This window comes from Danio aesculapii, chromosome 15 (genome assembly GCF_903798145.1).
Source record: "Danio aesculapii chromosome 15, fDanAes4.1, whole genome shotgun sequence".
NCBI lineage: Eukaryota > Metazoa > Chordata > Actinopteri > Cypriniformes > Danionidae > Danio > Danio aesculapii.
The window spans coordinates 7316322-7342523 of record NC_079449.1 but is presented as its reverse complement, the minus strand read 5'-3'; the positions used below and the strand labels follow the sequence as shown (position 1 = coordinate 7342523).

Sequence of the window (26202 nt, the reverse complement as noted above, 5' to 3'; positions counted from 1 at the left end):
AAAAAATACACTCAAGGCAAAGTAAAATACACATTTTTAAAACTACTTAGTAAATGACATTCCCTGAGAAAAATGACTCAATGGAGTATATGCACACGGACTTTTAATTTCAGCCAGCCAGCCTCGGTGCTTCCGGTGAACTGTCTTTCCATTATAAAATTGCCACGTTTAAGGTTTGATTTCTGATTGATATACGATACAAAGTGGGTCTCAGACTGGGAAAGAAGCACTGCATTAAACTCCATCTCCCCCCGCCATGTCTTTAAAACATGACCGTTTATTTTACCCCAGTATTTTCAATGGAGTTTTCTGCTGTTTCTGACAGCACTAGTGGTCTTTCATCTCGTTTTACGCTTGAACAGCTAAATGAATGCTTAAGTCTATTTAACTGATTGTATTTTAATAACATTACAACATCGATGCTGTAAATAGAACCTTATGAAATTGAAAAGTCACATTAAGCTTTCACCGAAAGTTTACCCATGGCAAAAAAAACCACTAGCTGTGCATATATACCCCATTACAGTAATTTGAGTGCGTGTAATTTGTTACTTTACACCACTGAATATCTCTAATTAATCAACAACTGACTTGTATAGCAAATATTCATTAGTAATTATCGGATTAAAAATAAATCAGGCCTATTGATTTTAAAATATGGGCTAATTGAGCTTAAAAACAGAAACATAAGCCACTATAAAAACAAAACCTGAACATTTTACATGCTTCAGATCAATAAAACAATGTAACTAAGTACAATATACACTTATGCTTCTAGAAAAATCATCATCTTAAAGCTAATAAGCAGCTTCATCTGAAGACAACATTCATTCATCTCCTTTGGCTTAGTCTCTGGTTTATCAAAGCTCGCCACAGCAGAATGAACCACCAACTATTTCAGCATGCGTTTTACACAGTGGATGCCCTTCCAGCCGCAACCCAGTACTGGGAAACACCTCACATGCACACACTCATTCACTACGGCCAATTTGGTTTATTCAGTTCACCTATAGCGCATGTGTTTGGACTGTAAACCGGAGCACCCGGAGGAAACCCACGCCAACACGCACTGTAAAAAAAATGCAGGGTTCCACACGGTTCATTCATGTTGTCCCAACACAAATCGATTAAGTTAACACTTAAAAAATTTAGGTGGATTGAACATAAAAAAATTAAGTTGTCCCAATGAAATCTCAAGAATTGTGTTGTTTCAGCTCGTTTTAATTAAGTAGTTTGAACAAGTTTAAAAAAAAAATAGTTTTTTGAGTGCGGAGAGAATATGCAAACTCCACACAAAAATCCCCACTGCCCCAGCCAACACTATTAGAGGTAAAACATTCAACATTATCAGTGTTTTAAGTTTTCATTTTATTCACATTTCAAAGGTCATGAATGAACAACAGTTGTGTTTCTGCTTGATCTGTGATGTAAAAGACAAACATCAAATTCATATAAAAAAATCTGTAAAAATCTCAACAAGCCTCGCGTTTATATGCTAAAAACCGATTGAATCAGCTTCGTCATGATTACAACTGAAAATATACATATATATTTAATACACACACACACACACACACACACACACACACCAACAAAACAAAGATTGTAAAAGATCTTAGGCACTGCGGATGTCTATTAGTGAAGACTGGTGACAGAATAAGAACCTCGTTGTGTGTTTGTTTCCTGGAATAAAATGCATAAGTCAATCTAATTTATTTGAACATGATGCTCTATTTATGTCCAGAAAACGTTAAGTCCTTAGTTCTGAGTTAAAAGTGAAGAACAATAATAAAAAACATCAGCTCAACAAAACTATTCCCACGGAAGACATGAACGTAAAACACCTTTTATTACAATCATCTCATAATCATGTATAAAAACCAGGTACTCATCGTTTGATGGCATCCTAAAAATATGAGCGTATCTGTGCGAAGACTCTACAGCTCGTGTCCAGTGACCGCAGGTGTGTGTTTGAGTCTCTCATTGGTACTGCAGGTAGTTTTTGAGTGTCTGTGGCAGTGGCAGAGACTGGATGTGATGGATTCGGTGGCGTCCCAGAGCCTGTCGAGCCGCTCTTCTGCACAGCTCCATCAGCGGCAGGGGTTCAGCTGCAGGACACAGCACAGGTCAGTTGGGGTCAACGGTATCTCAAGCAATCATGTGAAAACACTCATTTGGACTTTAAAAGCAAACACTGAGCTTAGATACACTGAATAATTCATGGTTGTCACATTGCAGACAGCAATAGAAATGGAAAAGGGGAGACAGTTTCAGGACATTTGTGAAAAAAAAAAACATGTTTGATTCATAATTTATTAATTTTCCTTCAGCTTAAGTCTCCATTTCAGAGGTTGCCACTGCGGAATGAACCGTCAGCTATTCCAGCATATGTTTTAGGCAGCGGACGCCTTTCCAGCTGCAACCCAGTACTGTAAAACATCCGTACGCACTCATTCACACACACTAATACACTACAGCAAATATAGTTCATCCAATTCACCTTTAGCGCATGTGTTTGGACTGTGGAGGCACCCAGAGGCAATCCACGCCAATGTTACCACGCCGGTCCTACTGCAGCAAACCCGCTCTGAGCTGGGATCGAACTAGCGATGCTTTGCCTGGGAGTCGGTTGCTCGGTTACACTCACCCCCTTAAACCTCACTCCCATCTGAGTCACGGCACCAATGTAATCCCACAGGCCCTACACCACCCAATCCGCTCTGAGCTGAGATCGAACACTCCCATGGGAGTCGGTTGCTCTAACAAGGAGGCTAAAGTTTATGGCCTCTAGCATCTGTTGCTAGAGCACATTTAAAGGTTAGAGGAGTGAGGTTTACCTGCATAGCACTTTGTTAGCTGGCCTCTGTTTCACCAACACGGGGAGAACATGCAAAATGCCAACTGGTCCAGCTTGGACTCAAACCAGCGACCTTCTTGCTGTGAGGAGATCAAGCCACAGCTAACCACTAAGGCACCGTGCTGCCCCAATCCATCATTTAATGCTAGATACATACTTGACAATGAAAAGTATTAAAAGTTTGAGGTCATTTAGATTAAAAAAAAAAAATTATATATATATATATATATATATATATATATATATATATATAAAATTAAAAACATTTAGCAAAGATTCATTAAATTAACTAAAAGTGTGAATAAGACTTAACTTTTTATAAAGGTGCAAGATATTCTTACTATTAGGGCTGGCTGATTACTTGAAAAGTAATTGAAATCAGCATTCAGCACCTATAATTAGGGATGCAACGTTTCACTCACAATTTGATATGATTCACTATTTAGTCACACTTTAACAAAATTATTTGAAACTAATTTAAGGTGAACAAGAGCCCTTTCATTTTTTTCTCAAATGCTGCACTTTTTTTTTTTTTTTTTACAAAATAAAATCTTTTCTGCAATAACTAAATTGAAATTTTAAAACAAAATCCAAGTAAAAAAGACAATAATACAAACTATAGAAGACTCTTTAATATAAACAAACTACAGCTTTGACTGTGCCGCTTAATTACAAATTTAAAATGAATTACAAATCAAAAATGAACAATACAAATTAAAGAAAGCTCTTAAATACAAACAAACTAAAACTGTGACTGTGCTGGGATTTTATATTTTTTTAAAGAAATATAAGAATATCAATGTTTTCTGGTATAAGCGGAGGTTTTCTTTTTGACATTTGCAATGTCCCCTGCTGAAAAAAACACTTCCTGTCGCTAATCTAACAAAATAACTTATGATAACGGTCCAAAAATTAGTACACCCAAATTTATACATGTTATAGAAAAATATTAAATACACATTTTTAAAAAATAATAAATATTTTTTTTTAAAAAGAGGGAAAACAAATGTAAATAAAAATCAAGCAAAGCAAAAAAAAAAAAATTGTAGGTTGTACTTTTTATTGTATTTTGTATATATTGCTTGAATTTAATTGTATTATCATTACATTTCTAAATATGTTTGGTGACTGAAATATTATTTTAATAAATATATTTAAATGCACCAAAATGCATTGCTTATATTCACTAAGAAATGGATGAAAATATTCATTTTCAAAATGGGGTGTACTCAATTATGCTGAGCACTGTATGCATGTATGCATGTATGTATGTATATATAAATATATAATAACTTTTCTTTTTTTCCATTCTTTTTTTGTTTTGTATTATTATCATTATTATCATCATCATCATCATCATCATCATCATCATCATCATCATTATTATTATTATTATTATTATTATTATTCATTTTTATTCTCCACATACTTGTAATTTTTGACTGAAGTAATTAACAGCGGTTTTGTTCTATTTTTGGTAAGGGTTATAGGGTTTGTCAATATATTATATAAAAATATTCAAACAATAAGTAAAAGGAAAAGAGACTGCAAAAAATTTTTAATCCTGCAGCAAAGCTGAGTGTTTGGATAAAAGCATTTGACAGATGAAAAATAAAATCAAGTTGATTTCCATTTAGCATGGCATGCATATCCAGTTACATTAAACTCAACTTTAAGTGGGCTAATAAAATAATAATAAATACAACCAAGTTTAGCATATGACCCCTATTAAATGTTTATGAAATGCTTCGCGCTCAGTGTTCAAACGCATATTAAATAGCATTTTTAGACGTTTGGAAACATGAATGTGTGCATCATGCCAACATGGATGGAAAATAATAATTCCTATTAAATGAGTTGCAAGTAAAAAATATTTTCTCAGTTACTGTAAGGGATTGTGCGATTACTGAGATCATGAAGCAACAGCACAGCTATAAAGAGGATCTCTGCTACAGGCTGGAAAACACACTTCTGCCAACAGCTTTGCCCAGACTTACAGCAATGAATGAGTCGACACTAAATGTCTGTAGTCAGAATCAGTCTGAAGATTTGAGCTGTGATTTTCTGTGAAAATAATTGTAGCGTATGATTGGACCGACTGATTCTCTTTTTTTAAAGGTCCTGTGATGTTTGACGTAATCTCAACTAGGGCTGCACGATATTGGAAATATCTGACAATGCGATATATTTTTTTTTTTTGCTGCAGTATATATTGCGCTATCAATACAATCTCAACTGAAACTTAATTCATAATTAGCACCCATACTGCATTTTAAAGCCACCTATTATTCCAGCATTAAAATTACAGAGCTTTATTAAAACGAATGGGAAAGAGTCAGCAAAGTACCTCGACGCTCTTAACCCTTGTGTATTGCTCAAATTGACTACCCTTTCGTTATGTTGGTGGCTGTTTTTGCCCCATTTACTTCCATTATATTCACATTTTTTGATTGCAAAGACTTGACAGCATACAATCATGCATCCCTGATTGTTGGTGGTTTTCCTTGTTGGGAAGAGGTCAAATGTGCAGAAATACATTTACGCAAAGGTCTCTCACACACACACAAGTTTTTTTTGCACTGGAACTGATGATCAACAATAAAAATGAAAAGTTTGACCTCTTCACAACAGGGAAAACCAGCAACAATCAAGAACGCATGATTATATGCTGTCAAAGCTTTGCAAACAAAAAAATTTGATTATATTGGAAGTCAATGGGGCAAAAACAACTACAAACATAGTGGCTCGTTTCCACTGACTGGTACGGTACGGTTCGGTACGGGTCACCTTTATCAGGCTTGCGTTTCCACTAACAAGGGTACCCTTTTGGTGGGCGTGGTGTCCGACAGAAAGTTTCGCTCGAGGAAATGTCTACAATAAAGCTGTACAGGTCACTTACATATCATATGAAAAGCACTTCTCACAACACAGATGCTTCATACACATAAATACTTGTGTAGAAATGTTCATTACTAACTTTTCTATCAAGAGGAGTTGATTATAACTGCAGATCAATGACAGAGCGAAACAGCCTACTGTAACGTCTGTAATTATATTAAATAACTAAATAAATGAACATATATAAACCATAGACTGTAAAATATATGGACGTAGCATCCGTGACGTCACCCATAGGTTTCTAAAGAGTGCAAAAGAAGCCACAAGTAGGCGCGGCCAACCGTCGCCATTTTGTTCGCGCGTGATCGCACCCACGGCAGGATACCAAACAAGGGCAAAGAGGCGGAGAGTGGGCGGAGCTACAGACACCTGCTGGCACTTTGCTTAGACCTGGCAGACAAACTTTACTTTGGGAGAAACGCTTGATACTTTATTACCTGTGACTCGTTTGTGTTCAGACCACATGTGCTTGGTTGTACACTATATCAATAAAGTGTTTAGACTTTTAAAAACACTGTAGTAATACATTGAGCCACTAAACATTGTTCTTATGACGTTTTTCTACAGGAGGTAAATGCGAATCACTTCCAAACACTTCAGATGTGTGTGTGTTAGTAAATGCAAGACTATTGATGAACTCCAGCATAACACTGTATGACGCTTCAGGTGACTGTTCTAGAGCCTACAGCTAATCAATCTGTTACATTCTGGAGTGCTTTACGGGTTTTAAGAAAAATATTAATGATAAATGATCTTAAATAAAACAAATGCATTTATAGAGATGGTATACAAGTATATAACTTTACTCACATGGGAAACGGAGGCCACGCGAACGGTTTGTGAGCACAATTAAATGCACACAGCATCCCATATCATCTGATAATTGTAAGAAATAAGTCCAAAAGGCAGCTGACTGGGTAAAGCCACATAAAACAAAACAAAAATACGATGAATATGCCGAGATCAGTGGCTAATCTGCCGGATTCTACTGAGGTGAAGTGACGGCGCCCAGCGGGACCTAGCTGTCACTCAAGTGGCCACGCCCTTAATTATGCAAACTTAATATAACCTAATATAAAGGAAATGGATGAGTTATAAAAAAAATTCACCCCCCTCACAGTTGTCATGGAGGGTAATAATAGCTATATGAACCAAAATTGTTCTTTGTACCAGGCTGTAAACACTTTTTTTTCTGCTGTAAAGTTGGCCATTCTAACAGTGGACTCAATTGCAATTTGCTCTATTATGGAGCCAGGACTAGCGGTATTTTGATGAATTGCAGTTTCAGTTACTTCCGTATTGGCTTCCCGAGGGAGAGCGGGAGGTTGCCGCTTGATATAAACACATACAGCCCTTTACAGTCTCCGATATGTTACTAATTACAGAAGAACTGTGTATGTAAGCTTCAGCAGCACATGTAGCCTCTGTTAGAGAGTAATTCCATCATTCCCGGTTCATATTAGTCCAAAATGTGAAGATATTAAGTTAGTTATACATGGCATTTTGTTCGCGTTTGCTGAATAATAATGTGCTCCTTTTTTCCAGCTTCTCCTTTGTTTCTTCGCGCTTCACTCTCACGTTTGTCAGTGTCTGACAGGATCGGGTTTCAAAAGCACGTCAATAATCAAGCGCAGGTTATTATCATCAGCTCAAGAAGTTATTTCAGATATAATGTTAGACGCGCGCGAGCGCTAGCAAGAAAGCGAAACCGATCGCGCCTCAGACTGGCTCGTAAAAAACTACGGGGCACAGGGTAAATCTGCTCTTCTCCTTGGCTTTGTGGCTGTTCATCAAGATGACGACAAGGTTTGTTTGAGCCCAGATCGACCATGGCTTGTTATTATATGTATTTATAATTCCGTTAAAATCTCTCGCTGTGTTTTTCAAACATGGCGGGTTTTTTGTTTTCATTCTGGCTTGTTGTAAGCGAATGACGTATCTCTGTAAACCAATAGCGTTCAGCTGTGCGTGTGGCTCCGCCTTTTGGTACCCTTTCTCGTGTTTGGTACCCTTTCGAAAGGGTGCCGAAAAAGTGGTACGGTACGCCATTTGACAGTGGAAACGGCCATAAAAGCGTACCAAACCGAACCGTACCATACCACTCAGTGGAAACGGGCCATAAGAAAAATGTAATTAATTTACCAAGAGTGTATTGTTGAATTTTTTGACATTTTCAAAGCATTATCCCAAAATATGTGTCAAAACAAGATTTGACACCAAAAATCTGTCCATTAGCTGAAATACAGAGACAATTGTGTCCAAATTAAGAGTCAAAATCACCCCGGAGTAGATAAACACCCCCAACTGTCTAAAGAGCTTTTTTCAGATCATCATGCACTTCCCATAATTGGCAATGAAGGAAATGATTGTAAAACTGAAATGAAAATAAATACATACGATCTAATCCGTTGATGTAGTTCATGCTGACTTCACAGTGGCCCCAGACGGCGCTGACGATCGGGTACAGGCGCTTCCCCTTCAGCCCTCGAAACGCCACTCCTAGATAATTCCCATCAGCACAGAATCCCAGCGTTCCCTCGTCCATATCCAACACCACCAAAATCTCCTCCGGCACAGAGAACGTGCCTTCCTCATCCTCATCCTCCACGAACTCTGGGTATGGCGGCGCAGGCCCAGATCGGCTCTTTCTATCATGGTAAAGCCGCCCTCGTCCCAAATCCCACCCCCAGGATTCAGCATCACTTCCGACTAAGGCAGAATATCCCACAGCTCGCAACGTAGCCAAAGAAGTGGCCACTCCAACCACAGCATGCGTGCCCCGCTGCCGTACAGGCCATCGTAAAGTCCATGCATGCAAACCTCGGGTGAAGCCAGCTTTCCCGCGCACACAGTCTGTGCTTTGGGCCACCGGATGGCGGTGGAACGTTAGCCGGTCGTCGTCTTTGATAAACAGGTTTGGCGAGCGGTCGTCTGGGTTCCAAGCGTGCTGAAGCTGGGCTTCCGAACCGGCCGGAGGCATATCCAACAGCAGCTCCAGACGGGCAGGTAACGGCACACCTCGATTTCGAAGCGCCGCACACACTGGTGGGTACGCCAGCTCACCCACCTCCTGCTCATCCGCTGATTTGACCACACCCGATACCCTCTGCCCCATCACTGCCCAGCCTCGGGCATCAACAACCACAGGCTGTGTTACCTCATGAGCAGAGCCGACCCGAGAGCCTCAGCCAATCAGAAGAGACTACACAGTCCCATTCACAAGAACACGTCCAGATAGAAGTGAGCAAACCTGTGGAGGAGAATAAGAAGACCGTTAGGAAGCTTGTTTGGACATTTACAGGCACTAGTTACATCCTAAATGACACACTATGGACTTATGGTACACTATGCATTTATACACTATTCATTTATTATACACTATCCATTTATACACTATTCATTTATTATACACTATCCATTTATACACTATTCATTTATAATACACTATTCATTTATTATACACTATCCATTTATACACTATTCATTTATTATACACTATCCATTTATACACTATTCATTTATAATACACTATGCATGTGTACACCATTTATGATACACTATGCATTTATACACTATTCATTTATAATACACTGTCCATTTATGATACACTATGCATGTATACACCATTTATGATACACTATGCATTTATACACTAAACATGGAAAAAACCTACCAAATAGTAGTGTTTTGTGTGCTGCTAAATTTTAAAGCAAGCTAATCTCAGACTATGTATATCAATTACAAGGTCTTTCTCAGCTGAATAAATTGAAGTTCAGAGGTTAAACTACAGTACAGTACTTTTAACTAGATTTTACAATTTTATAGTTTAAAGTTAATTTAAAAAAAAAAAGCAAAGCTGAATTTTCAGAATCACTGTTCCAGTCTTTAGTGTCACATGACCCTTGAGAAGCCATTTTAATGTTGATTTGCTGCTTAAAAAAACATTCATTCGTTTTCTTTTCGGCTTAGTCCCTTTATTAATCTGGGGTCGCCACAGTGGAATGAACCGCCAACTTATCCAGCGGATGCCCTTACAGCTGCAACCCATCTCTGGAAAACATCCATGCACACTCATTCACTACGGATAATTTAGCCTACCCAATTCACCTGTACCGCATGTCTTTGGACTGTGGGGGAAACCGGAGCATCCAGAGGAAACCCACGCGAACGCAGGGAGAACATGCAAACTCCACACAGAAACGCCAACTGACCCAGCAGAGGCTCGAACCAGCGACAGCACTACCTACTGCGCGACTGCGTCGCCTGCTTAAAAAACATTCCCAATTAAAATTAATCAATGTCGAAAACAGTTGTGGTGCTTCATATTTATATAAAAACTTTTTTTCTAGAACAGTTGTTTAGGATAAGAGTAGAAATTTCAAAAGAACAACATTTATTTAATATATTTAAACTTTTTGTAAAATGATTAATGATACATTTTTATCAACTGAATGGGGGTTCATTTAATTTAATATTAATTAAATATTTTTATTTAAAAAAAGACCTTTATAAAGATTTTCAATAGTTTGTATTTCGCAGGGATATTATTAAATGCTTTGCTTAATGAAATTATACATTATATAAATAAAAAATATATATTAAATCACCTTACTGAGCTTAATGAAGCCATTCCATAATATAACTTATTATATAATCTTATTAATTGAAAAAAATTGCACAAATAGTAGGTGACGCAGTGGCGCAGAAGGTAGTGCTGTCATCTCACAGCAAGAAGGTCGCTGGTTCGAGCCTCGGCTGGGTCAGTTGGCGTTTCTGTGTGGAGTTTGCATGTTCTCCCTGCGTTCACGTGGGTTTCCCCCACAGTCCAAAGACATGCGGTACAAGTGAATTGGGAAGGCTAAATTGTCCGTAGTGCATGAGTGCGAGTGAGTGTGTATGGATGTTTCCCAGAGATGGCTTTCGGCTGGAAGGGCATTCGCTGCGTAAAACATATGCTGGATAAGCTGGCGGTTCGTTCCGCTGTGGCGACCCCGGATTAATAAAGGGACTAAGCCAAAAAGAAAATGAATGAACAAATTGAACAAATAGTCGGCACCAACAGTCTCCTGGTTGAGTGCACTGACATTTAGCATATATGGTGCTCATGGTGACCTGAGTGTGAATTCCGGCTGGAGGGCCTACGCCTATACTTCCCCTCTCTCTGCTCCCTATTGCTTTCCTGTCTGTCCTCCACTATCCTACCTCAATGAAAAGGTGAAAAACCCCAAAAAAATATTTATAAAAAAAAATGAATTAATAAATGCTTTTCTATAATACAACCACTTTAAAAGATATTAACTCACCATTATTAACCAATAATAATATATTTAGCTAAAACAGTTCTAGCCAGTATAGCTGTAGAAGAGAAAAAAAGGCCAGAATAAAAGTCAAATATAAGTAAAAGAAGAGCTCGCTTCTGTAGACAGAGATGAGATTTCACACAATCTGAAGGAGCCACTTGTGTTCACACCGCACCGGATGATGACTGGGAAAATCTGCTCTGAACTTGAGAAAACCACACTTTCACAAGAGCATGTGGACAGGAGGAATATTCCCTCCAGAGGGACTAAATGACAGCGTGCTTTCTAGAGAATCACTGGCCAAAAATACAGCCAGCACACTTTCCGGTACCTCATTTTCTCCAGAAAACCAGCCACATTTGTTGCGTCTCCACGCGGAGTGTGTCTGTATTTCCCATAAGACCCTCACATAAACAAACAGCCTGACTTCAGCTCATCATTGCAGAAGCTTCTGTTACTGTACAGCAACACCAGACATAAACACTGCTCAGGAACTGAACTTGACCAGTCTAAACCAAAGATTGCACCTAAGAGAACTAGTAAAATATTTAATTCAATCAAATTCATCTTTATTTGTACAGCGCCTTTACAATGTAGATTAAAGTGAATTGAAACGGTGTAGTTCAGTTTTCAGAGTTTAAGTTCAATTCAGTTTAGATTAGTTCAGTTTAATGTGTTTTAATATTCACTGCTGAGAGTTCAAACACTGAAGAGCAAATCCATCAAAAATAAAATGAAAACATGAGTGCTGTATTTGTATTTTGATTACTTTAATGTTAAATCTCAACAAAATGTAAGAATGCAGCTATAAAAAAGAAAATAAATAAGTACTATTGAGATAAATAGTAATATTTGAGATTAAATGGGCGCATAAAGCAGTAACTATTTATAATCACTGTAATATTCCATGTATTTGCATTGTATGGTGAGATTGGTGACATTAAGATTTAAAATAATAAAAAATAAATAACAATAAATATTACTATAATTGATTATACACATTATATTATTATTATTAAATATTATACATTTTGCTTGATATGGAGACCACCACAAATATTACATATTTACAGCACAGTATCAAATTATTGTCATTACTACCACCATTTTATTATTGCATTATTTTTATAGGCTAGTTTTACTACACTGTAGTCTTAAAATAATATATTTTTCATAAAAATTCCTTTAATAGTTTAACATTTTTAGTTTAACAGAGGGATAACACAAATGTAATATCTTGTTATACATAATACATTTTAATGTATTTAATAATTTGTTACTTATACTGAAACAATAATAAAACAAAAATTATCATTATTTTTATAGGCTCCATTGTTTTACTTCACTGTAGTATTACAGTAACATATCACCGTAAACTTCCTTTCATTGTTTAACATTATTTTTACTAATATCAACAACAACAGCCATTATTATTGCTTTTATTACCACTACCACTACATTATTTGTATTTCATTCATTTTCTTTTCAGCTTAGTCCCTTTATTAATCTGGGGTCGCCACAGCAGAATGAACCGCCAACTTATCCAGCCTATGTTTTATGCAGCGGATGCCCTTCCAGCCACAACCCATCACTGGGGAAAAATCCATACACTCATTCACACACATACACTACGGACAATTTGGCTTACCTAATTCACCTATACCACATGTCTTTGGACTGTGGGGGAAACTGAAACACCTGGGGGAGCACATGCTAACTCCACAGAGAAATGCCAACTGACCTAGCCGGGGCTCGAACCAGCGACCTTCTTGCTTTAAGGCGAATGCGCTACCCACTGCGCCACCGTGAGACCTACCTATACAGTAATATCTTGTTATACATAATACATTTTATTACATGTAAGTTTGACACCCAGTGGTTGAACTAGTATTACTAGTATTGCACTCCTGGATCAAACCAATCACAAGCACAGGTTGTCTCATTGATCACAGAAGTGAGGAATTTAACATTAACCGTGTTCTAAATAAAAGCAGATGGCACTCGACTATTTTCCATATTAAAAATACTTTTTGTCTTAACAGACACCTCGAATTGATATATTAGAAACGGCTACTATTTCTTGCGGCTGAACAACAGAAAACTGACAATGATCACCTCAGGTACACCTCATGTGCTTTTTTCAGTGTTAAATGCTAACAATGAGAGTTTGAATGCCATTTTACATGACATTTGTTGCCATACTACTGAAAGCAGCAGCAGATGGTTCATCTCAGGTCTTGAAAATTAAATAAACCTTTTGAAATGGAACTTTAGAGCAAAACACATATCAGTGATTCACCATCTACATTTAATAATGCTAAAGAGAGTTAATATGTATTAATTAGATTATAAACCTTAACATTTCGTGAGTGAGTGCACTATTCTGTGCTTCTGAATGGCTGGATTTATTCTAATCACGTAGTGTGTCATTAGGACACGGGGTTACAATGTAACCTGCTCACCTAATGTTTACACTCGTAATGTTTATATCCATTGCTAATTAACAACCTCAAGTGGAACTCTGAATCAGCGTCTTATTTTGGAGTCTGCTACTGTCCACCGTAAGTCACATTTCGGTCACGGACGCATGCTTTTAGAGCCCCTCTGAATGAATGAAATATGCTGTTTACCATGAAGGCAACCCGGGGTGCTGAAATGTTATTGGCTAAACTGGCATTGGACAGATTAAAATGACCAAAATACAGACAGCCGTTCTGGCATCGGAATATCTGACTTCACCATTGTTTTTCAGATAAACAAGAATGTTCATCTAGCATGTTTTTTTAAAATATCTGCAAACATATGATGGTACTGTTATGCTTTAGAAGAGTCTAAAACTTACAGCACCTTTAACAATTTGTTACTTCTACTGAAACAATAATAAAAACAACAACAATTATCATCATCATTATCATAGTGTTCAGCATAACAAGAACCAGGAGACAGGATTTCCAATCTTTACGTTTGTCCAAGAGGAAATCACTCAGCTTCTGTTTCTAATACACTGCTATGCGATTGCTATGGTGATATGGGTGGTTACTTATTCGCTCAATGCCTCTAAATATTTTTCAACCAGCAGGCCAAAAGTGTAAACCTCATCGCTTAGAAAAGTAACAGCACACTATTACAAAGCACAAGATTATTTAAGCTCTAAAGTTCAATACTAAGTGTTTAGCGTTCATTCAAATCACTACCTAAATGACCAAATACAGTATTTAACACAAATATAAAAATATGAGAATGTATTAATCAACATAAATGCCTCAAATGAAATGCAAATACTTTACAATAAGGTTGCTTTAGTAGTTAATGGATTTACTAATATGAACAAACAATGAACAATACATTACTGTAGTATTTATTCATATTTGTTGACATCATGTTAACCCACAGTGCAGTAACTTATGTTGACAAGCATGAATTTATATTTTAATAATGCATTATTGCTGAACTATGATTAATAAATGATGTACAAGCATTGTTCATTATTAGTTTCTGTCAGTAAATACATTAACTAATGACACCTTATTGTAAAGTGTGACCAATTAAACACACACACACACACACACACACACACACACACACAAAGTGTCTTACCCTGCATGCATTTCTGCGTCTGCATCAGCATGAAGCAGGAGAAAAAGGAGAGAACGAAAGAGAAATGAGGAGAGGTAAAGCAGTTCACAGTGGAGCGAATCCAGAGCCGCCTTTTCCTCATGACGGCGGTGATTCACTGGAATAAACTCTGCTGGAAGTGTGAATAACTGAGCAAACACTCACCTTCCAGATCACCACAGGACTCCAGGAGGATCCACGTCAGCCGGACGGTGTTTATTAGTCTCACACTCCTGCGCAGAGACAAAGAGGAGGTCTGTTAGGGGAAAACACTACCTGGGCAAAAACACAACCAGGAAGTGAGAATCTGATCAGCACACACAAACATGCAGAAGTCGATCAAAGAAATCAGCTTTGCTTTTTGTTTTGTTTTACTAGGTGTTAAACAAATGACCATTCGTTTTATTTTAGTATTGTTATTATATAACAGCATTTCATTTGGAACTGTTTCACAACTTTTGTAATGTTTTTCTGAGCCCAAAAATAATCTAATATTAAATAATATATACTAAAAATAATACTAATATTTTTATTATGATGTATGGAACTAAGCATGGAGGACCGGGAGTGCTGGATAGAAATAAAACGAAGAATCAAATTATCGCGATTTAAATAAACATATTAGGGATGCTCATTTTGGTTAATTTTGCCAACCGACAAACCGCTCGTTAACTGAATATTAACGGTAAACTGGTCAGATTAATATTAAATTATTATTTGAACTTTTAAAAAGTAATTAACGTGTCTGTTTTGTGTCAGACACATTAAATATTGCATTTTAAAACACTGATTTATTTTAACATCCGGACAGCAGCATACAGAACATTATAACAACAGAGCATCTTCACGCACATGCAGTGATTCCAACAGCACAGAGAAAAAGTACAAACTAAATAAATAGAATAAAATAAATAGGCCTGCCCTAGATATATTTTTACATAAATTACTAATTTAGATTACAAAACGAAAACACTGACTGAATTTTTTAAACAGGCAAAGGCTGTTTTTTTCAATCATTTTCTTTTTTTTTTCAAATAAAAATAGCAGGCTGCCGCAAATAGGTAGCTCCACAGAAAATATGCATTTAATGAATGCTCCGCTGTAATTCTTATATCATAATCCTCTATCAATTACCCTAGCGCTTGGTGCTTTTATTTCCTCTCTGTCCTTGAGGTTTATGCATGTCTGTATTAAACTGTGACCAGCAATGTGCTTCTTTCATTTTGCTTTTTTGGCAAAATACCTCTGCAGGTACGTGTTACTATCCCGCGAGTCAACAAATATGTGTTATGTAGCTAAGTTTAAAAAAAAAAAAAAAAAATTTGTATCTTTTTACTGATACTATTAATCGATTTAAAACGCACCCTTTTGGTTAACAGTTAATCGTTATTATGAGCATCCCTAAAACACATTGATTATTTCCATTAATTGTTTACTTAAATTGTGATTTATTTATACATAATTTTAATGCTTCAATTATTAAATTGATAATTTGATTCTTTATTTCATTTGTAACTGGCACTTCTGGTCCTCCATAACTAAAGTACCCTGGATGGATGGATGGATGGATGGATGGATGGATGGATGGATGGATGGATGGATGGATGGATGGATGGATGGATGGATGGATGGATGGATGGATGGATGGATGGATGGATGGATGGATGGATGGATGGATGGATGGATGGATGGATGGATGGATGGATGGATGGATGGATGGATGGATGGATGGATGGATGGATGGATGGATGGATATTATCAGACAATGATTAATTGTCATTTAAAAAAATGTTACTATTTCCCAGAGATGGGTCGCGGCTGGAAGGGCATCCACTGCGTAAAAACGTGCTGGATAAGTTCATTCCACTGTGGCGACCCCGGATTAATAAAGAGACTATTAATAAATGAAAATGTTACTTTAATACATTGGTTATTAGAATGCCACCATCCTTTCATTTTTAAGTTTGTAATATTAAGTAAGGTCAGAATATACAACGTAATCTTTTAGCAATTCATAACTTTTTGATTTATTGGCAAAATCGTTTGACTTTGAACAGTCGTATTCGCAGATCGCAGTAGGATTTGCTCATCCCCAGTGACAGTTTGTGGGTTAACTTTTAGGAAACATCCCTTGTTAAAAATCATGTGAGCTTACAAATAAAATAGGGCTACACAATATATTGTTTCAGCATCGATATCACAATGCGATCATTCGCAGAGGTCACATCACGAGTATACGCAATATTGAGTCTGGATTATAATTGATCATTTTGCAAGTGTTTTTGAGGCTTGTGAGTGTCTGAGAGACATAAGAAAATGTACCGTTTGTACCTTTGACAAATTAACAACGATTAATTTTATTGAATCGTTTCTAAAACGAAGACTATAGTGTTATTTTACATTCGATTACTTTAGAACTGATTATATATAGAATCTGTTAATTTAATTAGCTTTATTGAAATTATCTATGCTTGTAGATTGTTGATTTTATTTCATGTACTCACCTACAGAATCATCTATCAATCTAAAATTGATAGATTCTTTATAAACATTTATTCAACTCATCTAGTCAAATTGTATTCATATCGCAATTTATAAAAATCGCAGAATTAAAAAATAGCAATATGTAATTTTTCCCCAATATCGTGCAGCCCTAAATGCTATAAATTTGTATGATTTAGACCAGGGGTGGGCAAACTCGATCCTGAAGTGCCGGTGTCCCTGCATAGTTTTGCACAAACCCTAATCAAACACACCTGCTTGTAGTTTTCTAGTGATCTTGAAGACACTAATTAGGGTGTTCAGGTGTGTTTGATTAGTGTTGGAGCAAAACTCTGCAGGGACACCGGCCCTCCAGGATCGAGTTTGCCCATGCCTGATTTAGACACTTATTTGATAATACATAAGGTTTAATTTTTTTGCATGAATACATCTGCTATGAGTGACAAAACATTATTTCCCCCAGAAGTTCTCTGATTATGCACACAAAACGTATTTGAATCATTAAATATATTTACATTGTTATAGTTATATATAAAAGCTTAATATTGCTATTTTACATGTGGCATCATACAACTTAAAATACATTCATGGAGTGAATCTGAATTTGCATGTCTAGTGATTTTAGTAATAGCCTAGATAACAGATAGTGTTATCCAAAAACATTTAGTATTATATTGTATCATGGAAAAAAAATGAACAAACTGAAAATGAATTATGTCAATTTATCTTCCACCAATGCATAAACTAATATTAACAAAAAGTACCTCATTACTAAAAACACAACCTTATGAAGCAAATTATGCAACCTTTCCTAACTGCATTCATGCTCTTGTGCACACACTAGTCATGGTCTTGACCCACTGACTAGTCATCTAGTGAGTGTGATTAGCCGTGCACATCCTACTGGACACAACAGCATCTGGTGAAGCCTGACAAGTGGACACTCTCCATCTGTCACACCTGCATTATTCATGACTGCAGTGTCCTACATTATAAAGGTATTGATCGACAGAGATAAAGTGCATCTGCCAAACAAAAGAGCTGTGTATAACTAAAGAACAGTCAACCAAAACACAATCTATATTATATACACTCACTAATTAAAGACTAACAAAATGTTTTTCTTTCATTTGATAGATGTGCATTTATCAATAGCAAAGGTTATGTTTATGGAAAGATAACTTTAAATAATATATAATACATATAATATGATGCATTACACTTAAAGTCAAAGACAGCACTTAAAAGCAGGGCAGTTCAGAACAATATGCTAAAAAGACAAAGGAGTCACATGATTTTACTCGTATCATTAGTGACAGAAGCATTCAACTGCATGATTAATTTAAATAAATTGTAAACTCAGTTTTATTGTGCCATAGTTATATACAGACCTTTTCATGACCTAATGTTTCATGCAATGTCTACATATGCATGGTAAAAAAAAAAAAACAATGTATGTTCAAATTTATTACAGCTTATCGTAAAACATGCAACAATCTATTTAGTTTCAATTTATATTTAGATCCATGTAAAATTGATTCAGATAAGGCTTATACCGCACTAATATGTGAGAGTATGTGATTGGCCAAGGACAGAAAAGATGTAAATAACATATACATAATATATTCAAGTATACAGATATCTGTTTTCCATGACTTTTCCAAAATGTTGTTGGTTTTTCTGTTTTCCTAAAACTTTTCCAGGTCTGGAAAATACCACGTCACAATTCCATGACTTTTCCAGGTTTTCCATGACCGTATGAACCCTGTGGATAAGTTGGCAGTTAGGCTTGTGCCGGTATTCGGTAATGCGATAAATCACGGTAATGAATATGCACGATACTGTTATCGCGGGCACTTCAAAATACCGTGAAAAATAATAGATCCGAATTTATATTCTTAGAACGCGCCTTAGCTTATTTTCCATCAACCGCTTGAAGAAACACTGCGTATATGCTGCGCGGAACTGATGCGCACTCTGATGTAAACAATCCCCACATGTAGAAGCACTGTGTGCGCGCCGCCGCTGCCACCGCACTATAATCCTCACATGAAGAAGAAGCATGGCGGAAGGAGGAATGCTGCCGACAATTTATCCCCCTTCAGCTTATTTTCCATCAACCGCTTGAAGAAACACTGCGTATATGCTGCGCAGAACTGATGCGCACTCTGATAAAAGCTCTACCGTGATAAAAGCTCAATCAATTAATCGCAGCATGAAAATGTGATACCGGCACATGCCTATTGGCAGTTCATTCCACCGTAGCAACCCTTAATTAATAAAGGGACTAAGCCGGAAATAAAATGAATGCATGAATGATTATTGTTATTATACATAAATCATTAAATGATGGCCAAGTTGCACATATTTATATACTATACAATAAATTTACATCAACAAAAATAATACTAATAATATAATAAATAAATATTATTATTAGGATATGAAAATTAAAAAAAAATTAATAAATAAAAATAAAAATCACTAGAAGTTGGCCAAATTATACATATTTACAGTACAATAACTAAAATAATAATAATAATAATGATAATAATATTTATTATTGTAATTATTAAGCTTTAAAAATATCACTTAAAGTTGGCCAATATTGCACATATTTATTTATCGTACAATACCTTTAAATAATAGTATTAATAATAATAATAATAATAATAATAATAATAATAACTACAACACCAACATGTATTATTGTTATTAAGCTACAAAATATCACTTAAAGTTGGCCAATATTGCACATATTTATTTATCGTACAATACCTTTAAATAATAGTATTAATAATAATAATAATAATAATAATAATAATAATAATAACTACAACACCAACATGTATTATTGTTATTAAGCTACAAAATATCACTAAAAGTTGGCCAAAATTGCACTGTACAATACCTTTAAAATAATAATAATAATAATAATAATAATAATATTATAAGGCTATAAATAAAAAATTGGACATATTCCACATATTTACAGTACAATAATACAATAATAATCATCATCATCATCATTATTATTATTATAAGGCTATAAATTAGGCACAAAATGTGTCCAAATTGCGCATACCTACAAAAAAAAAAAAAAAAGCGGTTGTGAAACTCATAAACTAAAAGTTATTCTGTGCATCCTAGATATGCATAAAGCTGATTTTGCACAAGACTGTGAATACTAATAACTTCTTTGGGTGTGAGTAAAACAAGCATTATGCACAAGAGCACCAGTAGTGTGACGCTCACAGCCAGTCACCATGAAGTTCAAAGGTCAGACAGAGTTCATCTTCATCATCGGGTCAATGAAGACCCCCTGAAGCATTGCTCAAATGTTTTTTGTGCTTATGTTTCCGAAACGACAACGTCCTCCATTTGACCTTGAGGTAGAGTACATGTCTTTGCATGAGCCATGAAAAAATAGACAGATGAAAGAACAAGGAAGAGGAAACCATACTGGGACTTCCTGCTTCTTTCTGAGCATGTGCGAAAAACTGATCTGTGCGTGATCTCAGATGAACAGAGGGGGGAACACACACACACACACTTCAGAGAAGACAAAAGAGGCTGAGAAAATGAAAATGTGGCCACTTCATGAAGCAATTTGTTTTTTAAAAACCCTAACACAATCAAATAAAACAAAGTGAATGCTGCTATCCTCTATGGAGAATAAAGTTACTGATTTTAAACCCTCACATTATTACATTTATTTGACTAAACATTTGATTTGAATAGATGAACTTCACAATAGCAGGGAAACACATTTCCAGAGCCCCGTTTCAGAAAGGAGGTTTAGTATGTTAACCCTAAAATGAGAGAAACTCTGGGTTTTCCATTTCAAAATGGCAGGTTTATCAAACTCGAGAAAGCAGGGTAAGTTAAGCCTGTTTCTGAAAGAGCGGTAACTTTTACTCAGTCAGTTATCCTGGTAACTTACTCTATGAACCTAACCTGGTCAGGAGTAGGTTTTGTTCTCTAAACTCAGAGTTTCTGCTGGTCTCCTCCCCTTTTTTAAAGATGAAGCAGTATTCCTCACCTTATCCATTCATTGCCTATTCATTGCCTACATTTCAGTCACACAAAGAACAAAGAAGTTACGAGAATGGCTTGTCCTTTTTTAAATAAATAATTAGCGTAAATTTACTGACCTTTGACAGGGACTTACTGTAATTAGGGACATGTACTGCTTACATTCTAAATGTCATATCCACCACTTGATCAATAATAAAGGCAGACACACACAAGTGCACTTTTACATCTTTTAAAAACTAAATTTTTTTAATTTTATCTTAAACTAATCAACATGTGTAAAAGTGGGAACCTTAAATTAAACATTTCAACTGAACATTAAGTTAAGGTTACATGCATTCTTGTTTTGCCAAATTTGTTGTAGAAACTTTATTTTTATGTAATTTAATGCAACTACATCTGAAATAACTTCAAAATTACAGCCAATTCCCCACTTTTTCCAAGTAAAAAGTCAATAAACATCACACATTACATTACTTATTTTTTGTTATACTTAAATATTTGAATATAAACTTATTAAATGCATTAACTTGAGCAGCTATGTTTTCCCACTGTCTGTTTCACTAATGTAGTGGTGCTGTTTTATTTATATATATATATATATATATATATATATATATATATATATATATATATATATATATATATATATATATATATATATATATATAGTGATATTTACTATAACTTTACATGAGCACATCAAGTTCAGCTGGCGAAAGAAATTATGATCTCTTTTTTTCAGATGTTGCCATGTTGACTTGTAATATCTGCGCTCCATTGATAATGCCTTTTTATGGTCACAGTGTGTGCTCTTAACTCTGAATCAGTCTACCTAAACTTGATTGACCTAACTCACATCAGCTGTCCTAAAACCAAAAATGCTTGAGTTTTTAATCTCGAAGTCAAGTCTTAGTCTGTAAGTCAACTTAGAGTTCAACCAACACTGAATTTAAACTTGAACCTCCTTAGTGAAACAGGCCCATATCATGATTTCACGGTATTGTGATTGCTGCTCCAAAATATATTCCTTTTAAATGTCTGGGTAATAAACTAAAAACTTTTTTCCTCTTTGAAAACAATATATTTTGTTTTTTGAAAGATTTATAATATTTTGGAGCAGTAAACACGTCAGGCTACAGAATTAAAATAAATCATTGACTTCGGCTGTCTTCATTTTTTACAATTTAAAATGGCATCTTTGGATATATTTTCTGCTGGAGATACTGTTGTCCTAAAAAACTAATTTAAAAAATGTAAAAAAATAATAATAATTTACATACCTTAGGAACAATATTACAGAAAATGTTAGCAGTTTTAAAACCTTTACTTTTCCAAACCACGATATACCTTGAAAATGGTTATCATCCCATGTAATAGATCACCTTAAAACCAAATAAAAAAATGTAAGAATGAAAATGGAGAAAAATGCATTGTGTTGTTATTTTCATTAAATAGATATTAACATTTAATTATTTTTTTAAGAATGGAGACATTTTCAATGTATGAAACTGAAAGCGAGGAGAAAATGTATTACATTTTGAAAGCAAAAGGGGATAGCTGCAATAAAACAAGTGTTTATGTCTGAAAACAACTGAAACTGAGAGTTTACTGTCTGAAAACAGCAAAACTAATTAAAATTAAATTAAAGCAGTCAAAAGTATTTTTGGGTCAAAATTCAGCCCCTTTTCATGAAAATTAAATAGCTTATTCTTTTAAATGCTATAAACTGAAAACAACCTCTTCATGAGATGACCATTTATTTAAATAACTAGACAATATCGAACAACAGGAGAAAGCTGTTACGTTCTCTATGAAGAACAAAAAATGCAAATTTCTGTGTGTTTATAATGCATATATATGTTTATAATGTCAAACTGAAAAAAAGCAAATGTGACCAAAACATTTAAATTTACATTTGCCAAAATCCTTTCTGACCTATAGTACTCCCTAAGAACAAAGTAGATTAATGTTGGGGTGTTTCTAGCACTGAGTCACTATTTCCACATATTTTCATGAATATTATATTTTGAATGCAACAAATTCAATAGAAAAAAAGTAAATTAAATCCGAATGCCATGTTTCCATTACTTGATTTCGGTAATCTGCTCATCATTAAACAATGCAGAAATCTAATCATCAACCAAACGATAAAAACTCTAACAATCAGCACAAACAAGCATACGAAGTCAAGTTGACAAAAACCCTCCTTGTTTTTACTACAGATGACCGAAAAAAATTTGACTAACATATGTCAAGTCTTTATTTGATAAGCTTACCCTTCCATCATCAACAAACACAAACTTGAATCTTTGTTTAAACTCAAACACACACTCGTACACACCTGTCTCAGCTTGTTTGCATAAGGGTTGAAGAAAGTATCCATAATGAATAACGAACATATGCAAATTCCATATAGGCGACATTTTAAAGACAACAACAAGAACAAAGACAAGCAAAGGGAATAGAAAGAACCTTGCAGAAGTGACAACCAAGGAAATAACTACATCCAGTGTCTGAATCACTGCTGACATGCACAAAAGACAATAGCAAACGCTTTAAATAAAGTCTCCTACTCACTGTTTCCCCCTGATTAGTTCAATTGCATTTCACAATATTCAGATCTGATAAAGACACGAAGAGTGGGGGAGAAAAGGCATGATTAGATTATCTCTGTAACTCTTTCCACAGTAACCTTTGCACATAAACACTGATGGAAAATGACACACAAACCTATTTTCCAAACTGCCTTACAGGTACAGGCTTTTTAATGTTTTCTAAAAACTGAGGTAAAGTTGGTTTAATATTCTTTCAGTGACAACATTTGACATGATCCCTATATTGTTTACCATGGTACTTTGAACATTCGGTGTGAAATCACATGTAAATATGACCACATTAACGTTAGCACTATTTATTTGACTATGTTGTACTTTGGTAGTCACTGGCTGCTAATTTAATTTCACTATTTAGCGTTAGCAATGAATACTTCTCTGAAATTATATTATTAAGGAGAAAGTCTAAATATAAAACCAACTTTACCTCAATTGACATGCTTGCCATGGTACTATTGTTTACCATGGTACTTTGAATACTCGGTCACACTTAAGTATGACTTCAAAACAATATTAGCACTATTTATTTCACTGTGAACAATGTACTTTGATAGCCATCGACTAGAAATAGCAAAGAATACTTTTCTGAAGTTATATTACTAAAGATTAAGTCTGAATATGCGAGTATAACACCAACTTTACTTCCATTTTTATAAATAACCGCTACACTACATGTTTACATCTATGTGGAAGCGAAACAGTGAGTTTTAAATTAGCATAAAGGCCAAAACTGTAACTGACATGTGACAATAAAACAATCCTGGATGTTTTATCATGAAATTATATATGACATGGTCCTAAATCAGAAAGCACAATCCCATATCGACTGAAGGTGATCAGATGCTTTGGAGCAATCTAAAGCACAAACACAAACAAACCAGCCACGCGCTGGTGTACTTACTCTCGCGAGAATCCCTCGTTGGTTGAGTTCGGACAAAAAATACTCGTCACAAGCCCCGGGATTTACACTTCGACACTGTGTATGTTAACACACAACACGGTAAACGCTTTAAAACAAACTTTAACTGGAAACGAAGGTCTTGGCGTCCTGTCGGTCGCATCCGGCGGGAGGAGCGCAGCGACCAGACGGCTTTTGTTCCGCAAGCTAGTAAGTGCGTGACGTCACGCTAGGCCAGAGGGAGCTGATTGGTTATCTCGACGAGAGGCCGGTGACGAAAGAGAGTATTTTATTTTATTTTATTTATTTTGAAATATGTACAAACTTAGTAGAAATATATACATCTCACAACCATGTATAAAGAGCTAAAACAAAATAAAAAAGAGAGGACGTAAAAGAGAATTAGAGTTTATTTGTAGAAAAGGTCTGCATTATTGCATTACAGTCAGATTTGGAAAAGTTAAGTTTATTAGTCACCATAACTTTATTAGATACCAATAATCGTAACTAATTAACTAGTAACTAAAAGCTTTAACAGTTGAAGTTATTATAAACAAATGTTAACCTGCAGTTATATAATATAAAGGTAATGTCATGCATACATGTTCACTTAATTTGTGTATTAAGTGTACGTATTGTCCTATATTAACAGTACAATCAAAGTATAAAACGTTGCCAGGGGTAAAAATAAATGAACAGATAAAATAATACTGAAAAACATTTAATTATTCGGATGAAATTTACATAATGCCTCATGTTTGTTTGTTTTTTAGCGTTTCTGTTTCTAATGTTACACTGTACACCACAGTGTTTAAATCTCTTTTATAAAATGTTCACAATTTGGCTTAGCTTTAGCCCATTTCTTTACATGAATAAGACATTTTCCAAGTGAGAATGAAGGGTGCTGTTCATAAGACCAACTTACTGTTTTTCGTAAATGGTTCCAATTCTTTTCTCATTTTAAAAATTTAATTAAACTCGCACCTAAAGTCACTTCATCTTATAAAGAATAATGTAAATATTATATTATACAGAGGTATTCAAAACAAAATCCTTTATTTTAGTTGCTTTCCTTATGTCTATTTGTTTAATTGTTATTGTAATTTCACCCATTTGTTTAATTCTGTCTGTTTAAAATGTATTTTATATTACTATCCTCCCCCCCCCCCCCCCCCCTTCTGTCTAGGGATATGTTATTTGTATGTGTATGTATGTTTTATATATGATTGATTACAGTTTTTCTTATGACTGTGTATTTGCAAGGATCTGCGTGTGGATTTTGTCCTTGTATTGTCAGTTCAAGAAAAAAACAACAACAACTGGCTATTCACAGATGTCAATAAACTAAATGCAGGCGTTAAACATTACTGATATTAATACAATAAATATATAATCAAGCCTTTACATTAATGCCTTTCTGTTATTGTTCAAGTACTGTTAATAAAAATAAATAAATAAAAAGATGAAGTTGCTATATTAAAC

At 35.3% G+C, this 26202-nt stretch overlaps 1 protein-coding gene across 4 annotated transcripts; it reads right to left on the bottom strand.

Moving 5' to 3' along the window:
- Positions 1–1350: 1350 nt before the first annotated feature.
- spsb4b (splA/ryanodine receptor domain and SOCS box containing 4b) lies at positions 1351–24937 on the bottom strand. 4 transcript variants are annotated; one of them, XM_056474344.1, is made up of 6 exons: positions 24724–24937; positions 23788–23831; positions 14836–14903; positions 14653–14671; positions 8153–9005; positions 1351–2108 (listed from the first exon to the last, which is right to left on the bottom strand). In XM_056474344.1, exons 5-6 carry the CDS (start codon positions 8868–8870, stop codon positions 1981–1983), a joined length of 846 nt encoding a protein of 281 aa, XP_056330319.1. In that variant the 5' UTR covers positions 8871–9005; positions 14653–14671; positions 14836–14903; positions 23788–23831; positions 24724–24937; the 3' UTR covers positions 1351–1980. The 4 variants fall into 4 exon arrangements, with proteins under 4 accessions (XP_056330319.1, XP_056330317.1, XP_056330318.1 ...); XM_056474342.1 differs by lacking the exon at positions 14653–14671; XM_056474343.1 differs by lacking the exon at positions 23788–23831.
- Between the last annotated feature and the right edge of the window lie 1265 nt (positions 24938–26202).

Coding starts and splice junctions, on each gene's coding strand:
- spsb4b (XM_056474344.1), bottom strand. CDS start 8,870: ATGGGGCAGAGGGTATCGGGTGTGGTCAAATCAGCGGATGAGCAGGAG. Junction 2,109..8,152: donor CTACATCAACGGATTAGATC/GTATGTATTTAT, acceptor TGTGTCCTGCAG/CTGAACCCCTGCCGCTGATG.